At 39.5% G+C, this 20516-nt stretch overlaps 1 protein-coding gene across 1 annotated transcript in view; it reads right to left on the bottom strand.

Annotated features, from left to right (window-relative positions):
- The window catches only part of TNIP3 (TNFAIP3 interacting protein 3), a 114908-nt gene that overhangs the window by 47258 nt on the left and 47134 nt on the right, over positions 1–20516 (bottom strand). The window contains exon 6 of the mRNA XM_040238373.1: positions 4300–4417. Within this exon, the coding sequence (XP_040094307.1) occupies positions 4300–4417 (118 nt within the window). The remainder of the gene's footprint in view (positions 1–4299; positions 4418–20516) is intronic.

The following is a 20516-nucleotide window of genomic DNA, read 5'->3' as shown; positions in this document are numbered from 1 at the left end:
AGCATTGTTCCTGGTAACATTGTTCCTTGAACTCAGGCCCAGTCACTTCAAATGATTCTTATCTTAGGAAGAGGTAATTAAAAGCAGGATGTATAGAGCAACCCAGACAGATTTGGGTTTAGGTCCAGAATGCAATTCCTACTAGCTATAGTAGAAACCACGAGAAACGTACTTAGCTTCACTGAACCTCAGTTTCCCCATTTGCAGAAGGATGAAAATCAAAAAGACGGTCACACATATTTCTGGCAAACACTGGATGTGTAAAGTAGTACTGGGGGCCTGTGTAGCTAAAGTTGGGAAAGAAAGGTCTCTCCATTTTCATAGTGTTTAGCTCTGTCTGGGCTCTGGAGAGCACATCCGCATATTAGGCTTACTTGTCACCATGAGTGGTACCACAAAGTGCCCTGGGAGTGGTATAGCTAACATCTCGAAGCAGCAGTGGTAGGCGGGCATCTGACAATCACTGCCAGTCAAAAGCTTTAGGATGAGAAGCTGAGCTTCTAAGTGTATATTCAATATCCCTCCTGTAGACTTTGAGATTATTTGTGAAGGATTCTTAGAGATAAGGTGATTATAAGTCTACTTTTCTCATAGTTCATGAAACCAAACGTGCTGCATAACACGCGTACCTTCTAGAAAAACCTATGTTATGAGACTTTAGACACATTCATGTGACGCTTCATACTCCATCCTCAGGAAATCTGTGACTAGTAGGGAAGACTATGCATAAATGATTACCAAACCAGGGTGATAAAGCCTATGAATGAGGTTTAAAGAACGTATTTATTTAGGACAGAGCAAAAGGCGACCAGAGAACTCTGTGAGACTAAAGAGGGAGGTACTATGATTTCACAGTAATTCACATGAAAACACAGTTGGAGACACAGTTCATGCAAGGGGCAAGGAGGCAAGGGTTTCCATGAAGGATAAACAGCATGTGAAAAAGCACGGCGAAACTGCATGGTCTGGTGAAGGAGGGGGGGGTGGTGGGACATGGGTGCGTCTTGGGAAGTGGGAGATGGAGAGTGGAGAAAGGACAAACAGGTTTACCAGGAAAGATACTGATCTTTGAAAATGCTGAGTGAAGTCGATATGAATCTAGAAAAGAACTCCACGTTTAGTAAGTGTATGTGTCGGAAGCCAGCAGCACATGTTTTGAAGTTTGGTGAGCCACCCGCTACGTACCGATCCCTGGGTGACACTGGTGTAACACAGACAGTGACGAGAGAGACCGGTGACGGCGAGTGAAACGGAAAGAGCGGAGGGGAAAGGAGGGCGTTGAAGGGTGCTTTTATAGAAGTCAATGGAGGAAGACATTTTAAGAAAGTTAGTGAATAGTATCAAATGCAAATGAAAGGACAAGTGAAAAGTCAGATGTGAAATGGCCATGGATTTATCAAGGTAGAGCTTGTGAGTGGTATGGCAAGTGGTTGGAAAAACTTGGATGTCATGATCAACGTTGGCTAGGATGTGAAAGAGTGAATTAGAACATTGCTCGTAATGTGAGGGGAGGGAGGGAGGGATTAATTAGGAGTTTGGGATCAATAGATACACAATGCTATATATAAAATAGATAAATAAGAAGGACCTACAATATACCACATGGAACTATATTCAATATCTTGTAATAACCTATAATGGAAAAGAACCTGAAAACAATATAGACATATAACTTTGCTGTATACCTGAAACTAACCCAACATTGTAAATCAAGTACACTTCAATAAAAGTTAATAAGTAAAATAAAATCATACTTAACGGTGAACAAAGAACATTACCCATAAAATAGTATGAAGTCTCAATATTTAAAAGTTGAAGAGAAGAGAATTAAGCTGGTAAGAAGTGATGGAGAGACTGAAGGTTTAGGAGCCCAAACACTCGTTAGTGGCTGCTCTTATACAGCGGTCCTCAGTGCTCCCCAGGAACTCACTCTGGCTTTGCCCCTCTCTCCCGTCTCTGTCTCTCAGTGGCCATTTCATGTGTGTGTGTGCTCAGGCACCCAGTTGTGTCTGACGCTCTATCACCCCATGGACTGTAGCCTGCCAGGCTCCTCTGCTCATAGAATTTTTCCAGGCAAGAGTACTGGAGTGGGTTGCCATTTCCTTCTCCGGTGGATCTTCCCATCTGAGGGATCGAACCCCGGTCTCCCGAATTGCAGGCAGATTCTCTACCGCCAGAGCCCCCTGGGTATCTTCCCCTGTTTTAACCACTGGACTTCACCTTTACTCTCTCATTCTCTGTAGATGCCTTTACCTTACATTTCACAAAGCCAACAAAACAAAACAAGAACCAGCCACATGCCTGCTCGCCTTTGCTTGGAAATGTATAGGAAGATGAGAAAATGTCATCAAGGAAGAGATAGGGGAAACAATATCTTAAAGAGACAGAGAAGTTCCAGTCAAGTCCCCAGAAGACAGGGACTAGTTACCAAGAGGGCTGTGAGGTTTTCACCATACAAGGAGGGACCCAGAAAACAAGTGAGCAGAATGGGCAGGGAAGTCAGTCATGAGCAAATGAGTCTTAGGGGCTGATAAATAGAGAAAACGAGGATCAGGCTTCTGGAGGGGATTCAAATTCTCATCATTACGTTTCTTTTTGGGGTTAAAGTAGATGGCCACGACAAAAAAGCACACATTTCCATGAAGGAAGCAAGTCTTAACTGGGAGTTAGACGTATGTGTATGAGAGTGGGGGTGGGGATGAAAAGAGAAGGAAGGAAGTGGAGAGAAAAGCCTTTTTGGCCCCTCATCATTAGCAGAGAGGCATTTCTCACTTTGAAAACAAATGCTTCTTTTTCAGGGAGAAGTGGAAAGAATGTACACAATACTATTTGTTCATTAAAGTGAATGAGAGAGGTACAGGAGGATCCCCAACGAGTTACTAAGTGAAAACAGTGTTTGACAGAACAGTGTGTGTGTGTATGTGTGTCAGAGAAAGAGTGTAAATGTGAGTGTGTGTATGTGTGTCAGTGTGAATGTGTGTGTGTGTGAGAGTATGCGTGTCAGTGTGAATGTGTGTGTGTGAGAGTATGTGTGTGAATGTGTGTGTGTGTATGTGTGGCAGAGAGAGAGAGTTTGAATGTGAGTGTGTGTCGGTGTGAATGTGTGTGTGTGTGAGAGAGTATGTATGTTAGTGTGAATGTGTGTGTGTATGTGTGTCAGAGAGAGTGTGAATGTGAGTGTATATGTGTCAGTGTGAATGTGTGTGTGGGTGAGTATGTGTGTCAGAGAGAGTGTGAATGTGAGTGTGTATGTATGAGAGAGAGAATGTGTGTCAGTGTGAATGTGAGTGTGTGTGTGAGAGTATGTGTGTCAGTGTGAATGTGAGTGTGTGTGTGTGCATGTGTGTGTGTCAGGGAGAGAGAGAGGCCCAGAAGGAGACACACAGATCTCAATGCTAAGCGAGGCTCTCTAGGAGCAGTAGGCATGGAGGGGATTTCAGAGGCTGATTCATGTTTGGTGAGGCCTGAGGCTTACACAATTCTAGAACCTTGCAAATTAGTTATGAAAGACAATATTTGTTGGGGGGACTGCAAACTCCATTAGCTCCACAATAAATCTCTCTATACATGATTACTATAGTTTTCTCTATGCTTAGTGTAGCTTTTCCACAACGAGCCTGGATCATTTTAGAACTAAGAAACCAAAGCAGAAGTTATGTAAATATTTTTAATGTCAGTCACATTCTCTAATTTACTTACATTAGATTTATTTTGAAATGCTCATTAGAGACGGTTTCTAATTGGAAGGACTGCTGAGCTTAAGAGCTTGTGATGTCATTCATGATGTATTTCTAGAAAGGTATCTGCAAAATTCCTAGCTTGAGCTTACCCTTGAATTCTATTTGTTACATAAAGCACCATAGATAAATATCCTGAAACAAGAGAAAATTCAAAGAACTTATCAGGAAAATCTTGTTTTTTTCCTTTAAAAAATGGGCATGAATTGTGTGGATTTTAGTAACCCAGTGTAAGTGAGTTTGCATACATTAGGTTAGCTCCTCCCTCCCAATAAGAGTTGCTGCTGCATTAAGCACTCTTTCTAATAGCTTGAGCTCCACCTCCCTTTCCTGTAATGACGGTTCCCTGACATCACACTTTAAACTGGAAGGAGCTTCTGTGGAGGGTTTTTTTAGTAACAGGAAGTGACTGTGTAAGAGAAGTTTGCACAGGCTCACTTTGTCCTCTCAGTCGTCAAGGAAGTGCCTTACTGGAAACGATTCAGGGACTCTCCCGGTGCGTTCTTCTCAGTGACCATGCTGCTGAAGGGTGTATTGAGAAAAAGCAGAAGGTTTTCCTTACCTTCACAGAACAGGGACTTCTATGACTCGACGTGGCCCCCGGGCTGACCCCTCTGGGATCAGAAGTATTCCTCTCAATCAGACCGAGGATTTTATTATCCAGCTCCATGCTTTCACACCTGCCCCCGGGGGACATGGGAAAGCCACATTTTACAAAGGTAATTAAAAATTATTATATTCGTGAATGACATGGAGGTGTTATTTATGTATGATACCCCCACCCCTAGAATTTCCAGGTCTCTAATCTCATATTCATTAGTTGCTGCCATTAGAGAACTTTAAAGAGTATTGAAGTTTAAGTTTCACTTACCCGCACATTTATTCTAAGTAATCTAGTAAGATATAAGCAAGTCGAGGGATTTTCATAGGCTGATAACAATGACCAGAACTAAACACTCCCAGTATGCCAGGTGCTTTACATTCATTTTCTTATTCAGTGGGTACAATTCATTACAGTAGTCAGCATTTACCTGCATTTTATGAGTGAGCAAACTTGGATTTAGTAACTAATTTACTGATTTATGCAAAGTCAAACTCCAAAACAGTGGCAGGGCCAAGATCACACTCAGATGTGTAGGATTCTATAGCTTGTCTCTTGGCCATTTTTGCTCTATGTCTTCAATGAACTGACAACAAATCCCTAGGATTATTTGCCACCAAATGGAAATATCATATCAGAGTCAAAGGGTATCTGGAAGTTACCTTAAAAAGGATCTAGTTCAACCTGCATCATTTATCTGAGAAACAGAATGAATTGCTTACACTCCCATGACTATTAACTGATAATGTAAAACTTTAAATCAGATTTTCTGACTCTCGTCCATTTTTCTTTTGATTGTATCATGCTGACATGATGGAGAAATCTTCTTATTAAAAACATAATTCAAGAGAAAAAGGTATTCATTATGTTATTTTTCTTTACATTTGTTTTGTCTTCCTCATCATTTTTCATCTCCTGAAAACAACCCCTTGAATTGGGGTAGGAATTTTTTTCAGGAATACTTCTCAAAGTTGTCTCCAAGTAAAATAAATAGGTGGATGATCTAATCACATGATGTGGCAGAGGTTACTTGGGCTGTCTGTCCAACCCTCTACATTCTTTGAGCGTGGCTCCCAGGCAAAGGCTCTGACAGCCATGCTTGTTGATACTACTTGACCTCATTTCCTTGGTTATAGCTGATTGGACCAAGAGTAAATAACTGATTCCAGCTTGGCCAGTGAGATTCTCTTCTGTGTGCAGAGGGCGCTAAGAATGAAGCAGCTGGGTAGGGAAATGCAGAGCTGTGGGATGGAAAGTCTTTGCAATTTTCTAGTCTTGAATCAACCCTAAGGCATGACTGCCTTCCTACCCTTATATTCTGCTAATTACCCCATATCTTTTATAATGAATTATCTGTCTTTTCTTAAGCTAGCTTTTCGGTGTCTGTTATTTGTAGTAGGAAAAAATTTCTGAATAATACACCTCAACCCTCATATTTCCATTTATACTTTCCTCAGGCTGTGGAATATCTGGGCCTCATGGCCCACATGTGATGTCACCATATGCAGCTACTGGGTATACAGTAATCTCTTCATGGCCCCAAAGCTTATATATGTATAGTATCAAGTTTGTTAGCCTATGCCCAGCGTTTCCTGCAGTCCTCTGAGAAGAGTCTCAAAATTCCTTTAATAAGTGCCCCAAATCCTTCAGGTTAATTAGATTACCAATTAATTAATTAGTCCAATGGAATTGGACTAGACTGAATGTTAAGCCTCTGAGGCAGCTTTCCTGACCTATTCTGAATCAGACTTGCCTGCCAAGAGGTCACAATACTTTCTGGTGTTACATTCCTTTGTGATAAACATGTTGTTGAGCCCAAACCCCAGAGGGGATCATTTTGATACGACCCTCTGTGACCTCCAAGACCCCAAATGACCAGCTCCTGTGCTCTGTTTCTGAGCTCGTATCACCCACTTCCCTCCGCCTTGCCTTTCCAGGCACACTTAGCCCATCACAGAACACGCCAGTGTGCTTCTCACACAGGAGCTTGGTGTCTGCACTTTCTTCCACATGTCTTGCTTCCCCCATGCCCTTCAGAGTCTGTCTTAAATGTTACTTTATTAAGAAAACCTTTGCTGATGAACTTATTTAAAATGGCTTTCTCATACCCATCACTACTGGCCTTTAATTCTAATTTTCTCCTTAGAAATTTTTATGATCTTTATCTCTTATTTGTTTACTGTTCTCCCCAGCCCCCATACAGGCTTAATATATGTCCTATGAAAGAAGGGCATTTGTCTGCTTTTATTTGTTGCCCTGTTTCTTGGCACATAGTATGACCTCTCTCCATAAATATTTGTTGTTGAATAAATATGACTGTGTGATGAAGTTTAATTCAAAACATTAACTCAAACTTAACAGTAAATTAGATGCTTATTTAAAATGTATGCAAATAACCTCAATAACCTTAGATATGCGGATGACACCACCTTTATGGCAGAAAGTGAAGAGGAACTAAAGAGCCTCTTGATGAAAGTGAAACAGGAGAGTGAAAAAGTTGGCTTAAAACTCAACATTCAGAAAACTAAGGTCATGGCATCTGGTCCCATCACTTCATGGGAAATAGATGGGGAAACAGTGGAAACAGTGCCAGGCTTTATTTTTGGGGCTCCAAAGTCACTGCAGATGGTGATTGCAGCCATGAAATTAAAAGACGCTTACTCCTTGGAAGGAAAGTTATGACCAACCTAGATAGCATCTTGAAAAGCAGAGATATTACTTTGCCAGCAAAGGTCCATCTAGTCAAGGCCATGGTTTTTCCTGTGGTCATGTATGGATGTGAGAGTTGGACTGTGAAGAAAGCTGAGCACCGAAGAATTGATGCTTTTGAACTGTGGTGTTGGAGAAGACTCTTGAGAGTCCCTTGGACTGCAAGGAGATCCAACCAGTCCATTCTAAAGGAGATCAGCCCTGGGATTTCTTTGGAGGGAATGACACTGAAGCTGAAACTCCAGTACTTTGGCCACCTCATGTGAAGAGCTGACTCATTGGAAAAGACTTTGATGCTGGGAGGGATTGGAGGCAGGAGGAGAAGGGGATGACCGAGGATGAGATGGCTGGATGGCATCACTGACTCGATGGACGTGAGTCTGAGTGAACTCCGGGAGTTGGTGATGGACAGGGAGGCCTAGCGTGCTGCGATTCATGGGGTCGCAAAGAGTCGGACACGACTGAGCGACTGAACTAAACTGAACTGAACCTCAAAGAACTGATAAAGTTGGGACACAAAGGAAGCATTAACAGAGGCTTTAACCTATGCAGATGCATGTTTTGTCGCTCAGTCATGTCCGATTCTTTGCGACCCCATGAACTGTGACCTGCCAGGCTCCTCTGTCCATGCAATTCTCCAGGCAAGAATACTGGAGTGGGTTGCCATTTCCTTCTGCAGGGGATCTTCCCCACCCAGGGATTGAACCCAGGTCTCCTGCATTGCAGGCAGATGCTTTACCATCTAAGCTGCTAGGGAAGGCTTTCCTCTATAGATCACTAAATAATTGCATGCAACAAAATTATAGTCTTAATATGACATTATGACCCAAGGTTTGGAGTAGAGTAAAAAGAAAAGCATGCTACCAAACTTTTAAACACAAACAGAACAAAGCCTTCAAAACCTTGCATTAGTTTCACTGGGTATGTATTATCCTCACCCGGGATCTGCTCATTGATTCTGTAATACTTAGCTGATTAGGTCAGGAGTATGGCTCCAGATGTCTTTCCTCAGGGCCCTACCCCTTAATCATCCTGATTTTTCGATTAAACTTGAGCCTTAGTGAAGTTAAATACCTTTTCTTAAGGTCACTTGACTTATAAGGGGCAGGATAAGACTGTGTTCTGAGACCTATGACTTTTTAATCTACTTTTGAGTTGCTAGTGAATTGTCACTACAGCAAGACTATAGAGGACTGTGTTATTCCCAAATAACTGGGCTCAGGTTTTCCACTGTGAGAGGCATTTCTGCTTCAGTTCCAAAGAAAACAACCTATCATTGCCTGCACTGAAAGTTAGCTGACTTACAGAGTCAGATATCAAGAGAGGCTTGGGAGACAAACTATGGAGACCACTTGCTTCACCAATGGCCTTTTAGGTGGCTCCTTGTTTTTCTCAGTTGGGAATTATAGATTAGGATCCAGGATGAGATGCAGGGGTTCTATGAGTCACTCTAAGTCAAATTAACTACAAAACTATATTATATCTGTTATATGTTCAATGTATATTTCTGAAGAGAGGGTCAAAATCTTTTTGACCTTCCTAAAAAGGTCAAAGAATGCTCAAACTACTGCACAATTGCACTCATCTCACACGCTAGTAAAGTAATGCTCAAAATTCTCCAAACCAGGCATCAGCAATACGCGAACCGTGAACTTCTAGATGTTCAAGCTGGTTTTAGAAAAGGCAGAGGAACCAGAGATCAAATTGCCAACATCCACTGGATCATGGAAAAAGCAAGAGTTCCAGAAAAACATCTATTTCTGCTTTATTGACTATGCCAAAGCCTTTGATTGTGTAGATCACAATAAATTGTGGAAAATTCTTCAAGAAACAGGGATACCAGACCACCTGACTTGCTTCCTGAGAAATCTGTATGTAGGTCAAGAAGCAACAGTTAGAACTGGACATGGAACAAAACTGGACTGGTTCCAAATAGGAAAAGGAGTACGTCAAGGCTGTATATGATCACCCTGCTTATTTAACTTATATGCAGAGTACATCATGAGAAATGCTGGGCTGGAGGAGACAGAAGCTGGAATCAAGATTGTGGGGAGAAATATCAATAATGTTAGATATGCAGATGACATCACTCTTAAGGCAGAAAGTGAAGAAGAACTAAAGAACATTTTGATGAACATGAAAGAGGAGAGTGAAAAAGTTGGCTTAAAACTCAACATTCATAAAACTAAGATCATGGCATCCAGTCCCATCACTTCATGGCAAATAGTTGGGGAAACAGTGGAAACAGAGAGAGCCTTTACTTTTGGGGGCTCCAAAATCACTGCAGATGGTGACTACAGCCATGAAATTAAAAGACACTTGCTCCTTGAAAGAAAACTTATGACCAACCTAGACATCATATTAAAAAGCAGAGACATCACTTTGTCAACAAAGGTCCATCTAGTCAAGGCTATGGTTTTTCCAGGAGTCATGTATGGATGTCAGAGTTGGACTATAAAGAAAGCCGAGCACCAAAGAATTGATGCTTTTGAACTGTGGTGTTGGAGAAGACTCTTGAGAGCCCCTTGGACTGCAAGGAGACCCAACTAGTCCATCCTGAATGAGATCAGTCCTGGGTGTTCATTGGAGGGACTGATGTTGAAGCTGAAACTCCAATACTTTGGCGACCTGATGCAAAGAAGTGACTCATTTGAAAAGCCCCTGATGCTGGGAAAGATTGAGGGCAGGAGGAGAAGGGGACAACAGAGGATGAGATAGTTGGATGGCATCACTGACTCAATGGACATGGGTTTGGGCTCACTCCGGGAGTTGGTGATGGACAGGGAGGCCTGGCGTGCTGCAGTTCATGGGGTCGCAGAGTCGGACACGACTGAGTGACTGAACTGAACTGAACTGAAAAAGGTAATAATCACTGACCCATTTTAAGTTATCGCCACGAGTGGCCACTTTAAATTCAAATCTTACTGTGGCTTTCTTTGTCTAAGAGTACACTTTGATTTTAAAAATGTATTTTTTTTTACCATGGAAAAACTATGAAAAATTTAAAAAGTGACTCCTTGAATTAAATACTGTTAAGTAAATCTTTATTTGGGGTGGCCTCCTTGTGACATTTCAAGTGAAGAGAGAATTATAGAGGCAGTATTCTTGGGCTAAGAGTTTTCCAAGTTGACGGTGACAAAGAAGTCTAGTAAATCCCTGTTAGACCCTTTGCTTACTCATTGCTTGCTTTAAACTTACATGGATATAAACTTCCTGTGTTACTGTTGCTCCTTCTGACCTGTCATTCAAAGAATAAATCAGCCTAGAAAGTTAATAGAAATGATATTAATATGAATTATTTTTTACCAATAGGATAGTAGGTTAGGCCAATGTGACTATGAAGCTTATTTTACAAATAGTTTTCCCTAATTTATGCATGATTTCTGAACTGTTTTTCCCCTAGACTACCATTGAGAGTTAACAATCTGCCCAGTAACCCAGCAATTGGAGGAATCAGAGAAAGAGGTGTATCAGAGAAAGTATATTTGGAGCCCTCAGACTTTTATTACACATTCAAGGGTCTTCAGTGCAAATGTCTCCCCAAAAAATTATCTGATAAAGTCTTTTTATGCCATTGTTTAATAGGCTCATTCAAGGATTACTTAATTATTTAAATTCTACTAGTTGATTACAGCCAAGACATTGTTAGTTTGTAGAATCCTCTCTGGTAGAAAAGAATCTCAAGTTTATGGCTTACTGCCTCTTAGGGCATTACCATTTTCGTATCTAGTCTAACATCTTACTCTAACATTCCTTTATTAAATTGCCTGTAAATACCCAACTCTTCAAATGTTCTTTGAATGGAAACCTCATCAATGAGCTGAATTAAAACTGTGGACATATGTTCATTATATATTTGTAGAAGAGTTGTGGTTTTAACTCTTTGTGCCTGGTACATTAGCAGCGCTGGATATCTATACTTTAAACCATGGAATGTCCAGTCACCAAAAGTCACTGCTGGTGGGCACACAAGCCCAAAGCCCCAGACTTGGTTTTTATGGTTACATGCTATAGTTGCCTCATTAGTTCACGCAAGAAGTATAAACTCCTAAGGAAAACAATTACACTCAACAGAGAAAACAGAAGCCACAATCTTGGGAATAACCCGAAGATCACTTAATTTCTCTCTTGCATTTGGAAGACAGAGAAATGAGACTCAGAGGGGTTAAGTGGCAGATAGCAACACCAAGGCAAGAATTAAGGACACTAGTGTTCTTTTTCCCTCAAATGTCCACATTCCCTCCCAACCTCCCACCAAGGTTGCATGTTATGCTTTGATCTTAAATCATAAGCCAAGTCTTTTTAGGGAAGATTCTGGAGAACAAAGCATATTTTCAAATATAAGACAAGGATAAATCAATAGCGTGTTCTTCTATAATGGAAAAGTTTCCAGATGTTCAAAGACCAGGACTGCAACCTCTGGAGACACAGAATGAGCAGTGTTGTCTAAAATACTACAATCAAGCAGTGACTTTTAGGTTTTCCTTTTTGTTACTGTGATTAGTAGTCTGAGTGTGCTCCTGGCTATTGGTGGGAGAAAGAAATTACTCAATAAAGAAATTACTCTGTGTAAATGTGTTTTAGATCCATAAGGCATGGTATCTGAATTATTTTAGTAATTGGGAGCTCTAACAGTTGTGGCTTAAGGAGGTAATAGAAGAGAAAAGCTCTGCTCACAAAATTTTCAAAGTAGCATTGGCCTCCGGCAAGAATGAATATTTCAAGAGTTTAACCCAAGGCTATGTAGCTTAATAATTTTAAAAAGTGTCTAAATGTGGTCTTTGCATGTCTGAAAAGAGAGCCTAGAGAATGGCGATATTGCTTTATACACGTGAACTCTGTGACTGCCCTCAGCCTGCATACCTGTCTATTGCACCGCTGCTTTTGTGATGTACCAAGTCGCTGAGCTGATGCCACAGCCTTTTGCCAAAACTCTCGCGGCGGTGCTCTGGGGAAGCGTGCGGGCAGGGGAGCCAGATTGGACCAGAGATAAAGTGCGGCTGCAGGTGCTGTTCAGACCACGAAAGGTTACAGGTGAGCACGGTTCTGGAGAAACCACATCCTCTTACAACTATCCTGCAGCGATGAGGTTTGGCCTCCTTACTGGGACTGCTCTGAGCTAGTGAAACATTCTCGTTGACAAGTGCAGAGTGACAGGTTGAGACAGGATACAGCATCGATGAATATACACTGTGAAACATGCAAGCCTTGGCATTTTTTTTCTGGCTAAATGTTAGCCATCGTGCAGTTCTCACCTTAAGTATGGGAGGGTGACATAAAATGTTCCAACTATGTATTTCCATAGCAACCTACATTTGCTAATTAGGCTGCTAATTACACTTGATGTTAATTGCGCGTTTGCTCTTTTAGATTAGAAACCCTGAAGGCAGGCACGCCTTTAGTTTGCTGATATCACTGCGCCTCCAGAGCCTCACAATGATCATTAAATGTTTGACAAGAGAACAAGTAATCAGGAACAACTAGGACTGAGGTCAACAAGGATACCAGGGAATCCTGAAGGTGGGGATGCTTGGAGTACAACGTCATGGGTAGGTTGCTCATCAATTCTCTCTAGACGCCTTCTCTCCACGGAGTCTATGTGATTTCTTCCCTCCTCATCTCAATACTTCTGCCTGTGGGAGAAGGAGCTGAGGAAGTCCTAACAGCTATGAAGACTGTAAGAGGAGACCTTTCTGCTGCAAGCCATAGAGCTTTAGGCATCAGCAAGCAGGGTGCATGCGTGCTAACATGCTTCAGTCGTGTTCAACTCTTTGCCACCCTATGGGCTGTAGCCTGCCAGGCTCCTCTGTCCATGGGATTCTCCAGGCGAGAATACTGGAGTGGGTTGCCATTCCCTTCTCCAGGGGATCTTCCCGACCCAGGGATCGAACCCAGGTCTCACACCTCCTGCTCTGGCAGGCAGGTTCTTTCTGGCTTCCCTGGTGGCTCAGATGGTAAAGGCACCTGCAAAGAGGGAGACTCTGGCTTAATCCCTGGGTTGAGAGGATCCCCTGGAGAAGGGAATGGCGGCCCACTCCAGTATTCTTGCCTGGAGAATACCATAGACAGAGGAGTCTGGAGGGCTACAGTCTGTGGGGTTGCACAGAGTGGGGCACGGCTGAGTGACTAATACACACACAGTGCCACCTGGGAAGCCCCCAGCAAGCAGGGTCCTGGAGGGATTTCCGAGTTGAGGGATCCTTTCCAATTCCCTGGAATCAAACCTGTGGTCAGGTAGATGCTTGAGAAGTATAAATAAGGATAAAATCCTGTCTAAGAGCAAGTAGTAAGCATGATTCTCTCCTCTCCTAACAAGCTCTGAGTTTTTAAGAGAAATGACCCCGTTTTTAGATCTTAGATCTGCTGGATAGGCTGACATTGGAATACCAGAGTTTGTTACGATGTGAGTTTCTCTATAGGGACAGCAGAAGAGCAAAGAAGCCATCCGAACATTGCTATGTTACCATTTATTACAGGGTTGAAAATACACAAAATAACACCCTCTAACATTGGCACCCCACTCCAGTACTCTTGCCTGGAAAATCCCATAGATGGAGGAGCCTGGTGGGCTGCAGTCCATGGGGTCGCTAAGAGTCGGGCACAACTTGAGCGACTTCACTTTCACTTTTCACTTTCATGCATTGGAGAAGGAAATGGCAGCCCACTCCAGTGTTCTTGCCTGGAGAATCCCAGGGACAGAGGAGCCTGGTGGGCTGCCATCTATGGAGTCGCACAGAGTCGGACACGACTGAAGTGACTTAGCAGCAGCAGCAGCAGCAACAGGGCTACAGGAAGGACATAGCTTGAGAATTTTATGGGTCAATAGGAGTAGATTCCTTGGTGTTTTTGTTATTATTGTTGTTTTAATATGGCATACTACCATCAAGGTTGTTTTTTATTTGCATGAAATTCCATTCTTTTAAAGAAGCAGAGAATATAAAAAGTGAATACTCTTAAAGATTCAGGTGATAGGAAACGTATTTCTCAACCAGCATTGTAAATAAGTTAAACCTCTGTTTTTATGTCAAGAAATCCTTGGCACTTACTCTGACATTTGTATCATGTGGTTAATGCTTTTGCACACTGTCTGCAGAGGAAATATGCTCATATTGATTTATTGAAAACAAAATTGAACATGCAGAGCAAAATTATAAATTTTATTGTGAATGTGGAACAATGGCAGAGTATGCCACCCCAAAATATGTCACTTCAGCATAAGGATTATTTTGAACAAAAGATACTTGAAAAACAGCAGATACAAAAAATCATTCTGACCTCCCCTCTTTCTTCCTGCAAACAGGAGATAAAATTAGCTTGTGAAAGATGCCCTCCCTATACTAGGAAGAAAGAAGCATTTTTATTATCAAGGATGGGAAATTAAGAAGAGGAATCCATGTGAACAGACCTCATTAATTCTTATCTTCCTTTAGCCTCATCATATGTTACAGTTACTTTTCCACAATTGTCTTTCTCTGATCAGTTTAGTACAAAAGTATTTAGATTTTCCCACTTCTTCAGGTCTTCATTTCCTAAGAGGGTTCCCATGTCACAGAAAACCTGTGAGCTTGTGTCTTATTAAGCTGTTTTTTCTTACAGAGCCCAGACAAAAATTTTCCTCCTCTACACTGTTCTTGGAAATAAGCATTTCAGCAGGAACATTATACATTTTATAATTGTGTCTATATCAAAAAACGAAGTAGAAAATTAGGTCAGGTTATATTCATATGAATATAACCACATTTTGGTGTCAACTATAATTTTCCTTTAATTTATCAAAATGTATTGCTCAGATCTGTACATAATACCAAGTTATGACATTCTCTAGGAGGATTGGAAGACTAAATTTTAAGTCATGTCCAATAATTATAATATTTTCCTCAGTATCTCGTTGCTATTTAATATTGACTGTGTGGATTTAGGTAGAAATATCATCAATAAAACAATATGATCTTAAAATTATTCTCTTAAATCTATATTGTTAAAGTTGAATTTCATTGGGACAAATATTTGAAACGACTTTTTTCTTAAGGAACAGCCATTGGCAAAAAAATTTTATTCAAATTATTTTAAATTATTGCAAAGGAAGTGAGAAAGTGATACTTCTAATAACTATATCTGAAGTATTGACTAATTTAGACATCATATTCTTGAGAGCTATATAAAATGTTTATGATAAGAGAAATAGTTTACCTTTCTATTTGATTGTTCATTAAGTATTATTTATTTAAACTCTATTGGTTTAAATGTGGATTTTTTACACCTGTGTTGGAGTTTCAAGACGTGACTACAGTTCTTGATTTTAATTCACCAGCAGTTTTGAAGTTTGCAGCAGCACATATGAAGGTTCAGAGCCAAGTGAAGACCGCCCAGTGAGGCAGTTTCCAAGCTGAATCCACACTGGATTCATCTACAGATGGTGAAGAAATAATGGAATAAATTATGGAGACATTTCTTCTGCATGAAATTTTGGGGAGATTTTGAGTTTGCTAACAGCTTTACCAAAAGTCACAAACTAACATATGACAATTTGATGTCTTCTCTTGTGATCACATTTTTTTGTCTAGCTGATAAAATGGAAGCCACTTTTTTTGCTGGATTGTTTGCATTAGTTTTGTTAGAGGTGGCACACAATACATGGAAATCATGAGTTATTAGTATGTGTACAGTTGTTTAGTGGCTAAGTTGTGTCTGATTCCTTTGCGACTCTATGAATTCCAGTCTGCCAGGGTCCTCTGTCCGTGAGATTTCCCAGGCAAGATTACTGGAGTGGGTTGCCATTTCCCTTTCCAGGGGATCTTCCCGACACATGGATTAAACCCACATCTCCTGAGTTGGCAGGTGAGTTTTTTACCACTGAGCCACCAGGGAAGCTCATGTGTAGAGTGAAGCCTACATATTTAAAGAGAACTGCTTCTGAAAACTTTACCCGGAGATACAAATAGGTTCACTTGCAGCTGGAAACATTGGATTGTATTGATTACATGGTGCCTCTAGAGGGCAGTCTGCATTCAGTTCAGGTAGAAACTATAGTTTTCTGATGTTGCCCACATTTTCTGTTGATAATGGACTTTGAATTTTGAGTTCAGGAGAGAGAAATGTGTGGTGTGCACACTGTAATTTGCTTCCTTTTTTTTTTTACTGAATTTAAAATTTAAAAATAATTTTAATTATTTTTTTAATATGGTTTTAAACTTTGCAGTCATTGTTTAACATTTATATAATAGACTTACTCCAAATAGCTTTCCTCCTATAGTGGTACATAAATTTTGTTAAAGATTGCAATGGTCTATATTCCTTCCTTCCTTCCTGTATTTCTTTCTTTCTTCCACAATGTTCATATGCAGGTGAAAATGATGAGCCTAGAATTTCTTTTTGTGCCAGAATTAGGAAATATTAAAGAACTGGTTAGATATGGGACAATTCCAGCATCAAAGTGAGTAATAATAAAATGCATTGTAACTCATTAAATAAAACAGGATTGGTTAATGTATACTGATAAAAATTTAGAAATAGACATAAATAGGGACAGAAGAGATCTTTTCTTTACATTAGAATAGTGACTAATAAATGTAGAAGAAATTATGGTATTAGAAAATCACTATTTGGCAGCCAGCACAGTATAATTTAAATAGAAATCTCAATGGATGCTAAAACTCGTGCCTGAAATTTTGATGAGGAATGGGATCTTTACATAATTTCACAGGATCTCTCTCCTCCAGTACTTAGTGAATACTACAAGAAATACTGAAGAATAACTTTACATTGGAGAATCTTGGCAGATTCCACCTTAATGAAATGATCAAGATTAAAATCACCTATAGTGAGAAAAATCCAGACATCTGATAAGATGCCTTCAGAAACACAACTTCACATTTGTGCTAAAAATGTGTAAACTGTCAGGTCAAGAAAATTAAGACTGGGGAGCTGTTCCAGACTGAAGGAGGCTAAAAATCATGAAAGACTACATGCAGTCTCTGATCCTGGGTTCTATCCTTCTTTTTTCTAGAAAGGACATGAACAGAATAATTGGCAAAAAATTGAATGACCGAGTATTAGATGGTAGTATTTTAGCAGGGTTCATTTTCTGATTTTGATGTGAAGGGGACCAGAATACACCACCCTAAAAATACGCTACTCTGATACAAGGATTGTTATGATCTCCCTGAAAGCAGGGTATCAATTTCCTTTTGTGAAGGTAGCATAAATTTGGTCCTTTTTCTGTACCAGAATGAGAAGAACAGCTCATCTCTGGAGATGAAGCACCAGCAGGCACAATGAGCCTGCGTAAATAAACCTTATATAAATACTCCATTTATCTCCTAATTACTGCCCTACAATTTATTGCCCCCTGAAGCCAAACCTTATGTTATTTGCTAAGAAGGGTACAAAACTTCCTGAGTCTGTTTCTTTGAATTTCATTTCTTTTCTGTGAACTCCCATGCAAATAAAAATATTAATGTGTGTATTCCTTTTCTTCCGTTAATCAGTCTTTGTCAGCTAAATCAGCAGGCCCACTGACACTGACCCTGAGAGGGTAAAGGCAGTTTTTTCTTTCTTGTGCTTACATGGGAGAATGTCCTTGGTTGTAGGAGATGCACACTAAACAATCTAGTAGTAATTTATTTCTGAGTAATTCAGTAAAAATATAAAATGTTGTTATACTTAGAAATTCTTGAGAGTTTGAAATTACTTTAAAGTAAAAATACATAAATATTAAACCTAAAAAAACCTGATTTGACACGTTATCTTATATTCAATATAGAAATCATCTTATGAAAATGAAATTAGCATTTCATTATGGTACAGAAACTAAGACACAGGCCAATAAATCTCTGAGATTTGCAAAATTAGTGCGAACCAGAACAGAGCAAAGATGATTTAGTGTTTTGCTTTGCTTTCCTAAAAGAATGTGGAAAAGATTTTGTCTGAATCAAATGATTTTGATATTCTCTTCTAGCCCAAGGATTCCAAAAATTAAATGAGCTATTTTCACCATAATATTTAAAGCCCAGTTAGGAAAATACACAGCATAAACTAACAGAACCCCCAAATCTTGAATGTCTTCATCTTTACTCTGTAATATCTGACATTTCATATCCCTGTGGACTTCTCATAGTAAACTTATTGAAAATTGTTAAAATACTCAGATTGTAGAAGACTGCTTTTGGAGATATAGGTTAGTGCCAAAATTGATTACCAGGTGACTCAGTGATGAAGAATTCGCCTGCCAGTGCAGGGGATGCAGTTCAGTCCCTGGGTTGGGGAGGTCCCCTAGAGGAGGAACTGCCACCCTCCTCCAGTATTCTTGCCTGGGAAGTCCCATGGACAGAGGAGCCTGGTGGGCTACAGTCCACAGGCTGCAAAGAGTTGGATGTGACTGAACATGCACGCATACTATGCACAATAGAACAAAACCTCAAACTCAGAAAGGCTTTTCTTCTCATTTAAGTCAACAATTATTTCTTTAAAATTTCTTTATGTAGTAAAGTCCATTAACTTTCAAAAGCCTATGACCTCATGATTTTGAATGAGATTCCAAAAGAAAGAAATGTGCATAAAAGATTTTTATTCTTTTATTAACTACCTTTTAAAAACACAATGATATGACTTTGAGCATTGAAGAATATCACAGGGATTTAAAATGGATTTTTATCACAGAATTATTTTTAGATACAAAACCTATAAAATAATCCTAGTGTTGACCTTGTCTATTTTTGATTATAGAGAATGGATCATTTATCCTTGAGTGAAATGGGGAAAAGAAACACTGGCTTCTCTTTGTTACAAAACATCAAACCACTGTATTCAGTGGAAATTATCAAGGGTCATGATAATGTGAGAAACCAGTAAAGTGAAACAGTTATTTGGTATAAAATTGTTTTTTGTTCTTCAAAAGTCTTTACAAGGTTGACATAAAAATAATTCAGGTGCTTGTATAAATGCAACCATACAAAAACTAGAGGAGGAATTCCTAAAACTGGTAAGTTGGAATATCTGACAGAAGAAGCAAATCTCACATTTAACTGGCATTTCCAAGATCAAGTGAAAAACAAAAAAAATCATCTCTAAAGGCCAGGTAGCATTTTTTAGTGAAAATAAGACCAGCAGGTGGGTGAGGTGACATTGTTCTTAGGAGTGATGACAGAAGAGATGGAAACAGTGGCATGCTACTAAAAAATGACATTCACTCTTGCTCAGCTGCCTTGTTGAAATCTGTACAAGCATGCAGTCCCCGATGGTGATGGCAGGATCTACGGAGCCCGGCACTGGACTAAGCACAGCAGATGCTTGATTCCATTCACCTCATAGAAAGCCTCCTTGAGTTAGGAACTGCTTCTGCTGTCTTTCAGGTGAGAAAACAGGTTCACAGAGACAGGTAACTTGCTCAAGGCAAGGTTCTTCTCATTGCATTTCTTTGAGCAGAGCTTTTGTGTAGATTGCCACAAGTAAAGAATTAGAACATATCAACTGTTCTAATACTGGAAGAGACAGATCTTTTTAATAAGTAGTTCTTTTTTCTTTAATAAGGACTTTTTTAAAAAGTAAGAGAAAAAGGACCGTGAACAACGTTCAGTTTTTAAAAGCTAAAAATTAGGAACTAGCTCAGGAAGTAATTGTGTGTGCTTGACAGTGTAATGGAGATCATAACACAATTAAATTCAAAATGGCAGTGAAATTTGAAAAACCAAAGCATTGGTCAGACTTATTTTTTAAAAATGGGATTATAAATAGCCAGTATTTATATTCCAGTTCTGAAGATGGAAAAATTAATAATTAATAGTATTAAATTTAGTAGTTAATAATTGCTTAAATATTCATTCATATCAAATATAAGTATGCATATCTAGGAAATTTTTCTGTAATAAGTATTTTTTATAATTATTATAATACTAACAGCTTTAATATAGAAAATTAGTATAAAATTGTGGTAAATTTACCCTTTTCCTTTATATGTACATATATATTTTTATAAATTGGGACTAGGGGTATATAAAGTACTTTATTTTTTCTAGTCAAAATATTAAAGGCCTTTCCTTTAGTAAGAGATCCATGGGTAGAATAGAAATCCAGTGTACAACATTCAAGAACAAACATGAACAGACTTGGCTCAAAGTATTAGGTTTAATGAACTTTAATAAAATACTATGCATTTAAAGGACACCAAAGACTGGAAAGAAAAAAGAAAGCAATGAGGCTATCAGGACATTGTACTGATGTACGATAAAAGTAAAAGTTATATTCATCAAGTAGATGGCTGTTCAGAGTTAAGAAATTTGATTTTTGACTTAACTGTTAAAGATTTTGAGTCTTCCTTAACATCTAGGTCCAAGCTTAAGTACACATAGGATCTATTTTAAGCCTAGCTATGATAGTGGGACTCACCCAAGAATTCTGAAGGAATATGGGACAAATTTAGGATTTTCCCTCAATATATGTTAGCCACCAGAGACACAAGGATTGCTAATACT

Source organism: Oryx dammah, unplaced genomic scaffold, assembly GCF_014754425.2.
Source record: "Oryx dammah isolate SB20612 unplaced genomic scaffold, SCBI_Odam_1.1 HiC_scaffold_3, whole genome shotgun sequence".
Taxonomy (NCBI): domain Eukaryota; kingdom Metazoa; phylum Chordata; class Mammalia; order Artiodactyla; family Bovidae; genus Oryx; species Oryx dammah.
The sequence above is the reverse complement of the archived record's forward strand: the minus strand, read 5'-3'. Positions and strand labels throughout refer to the sequence as shown.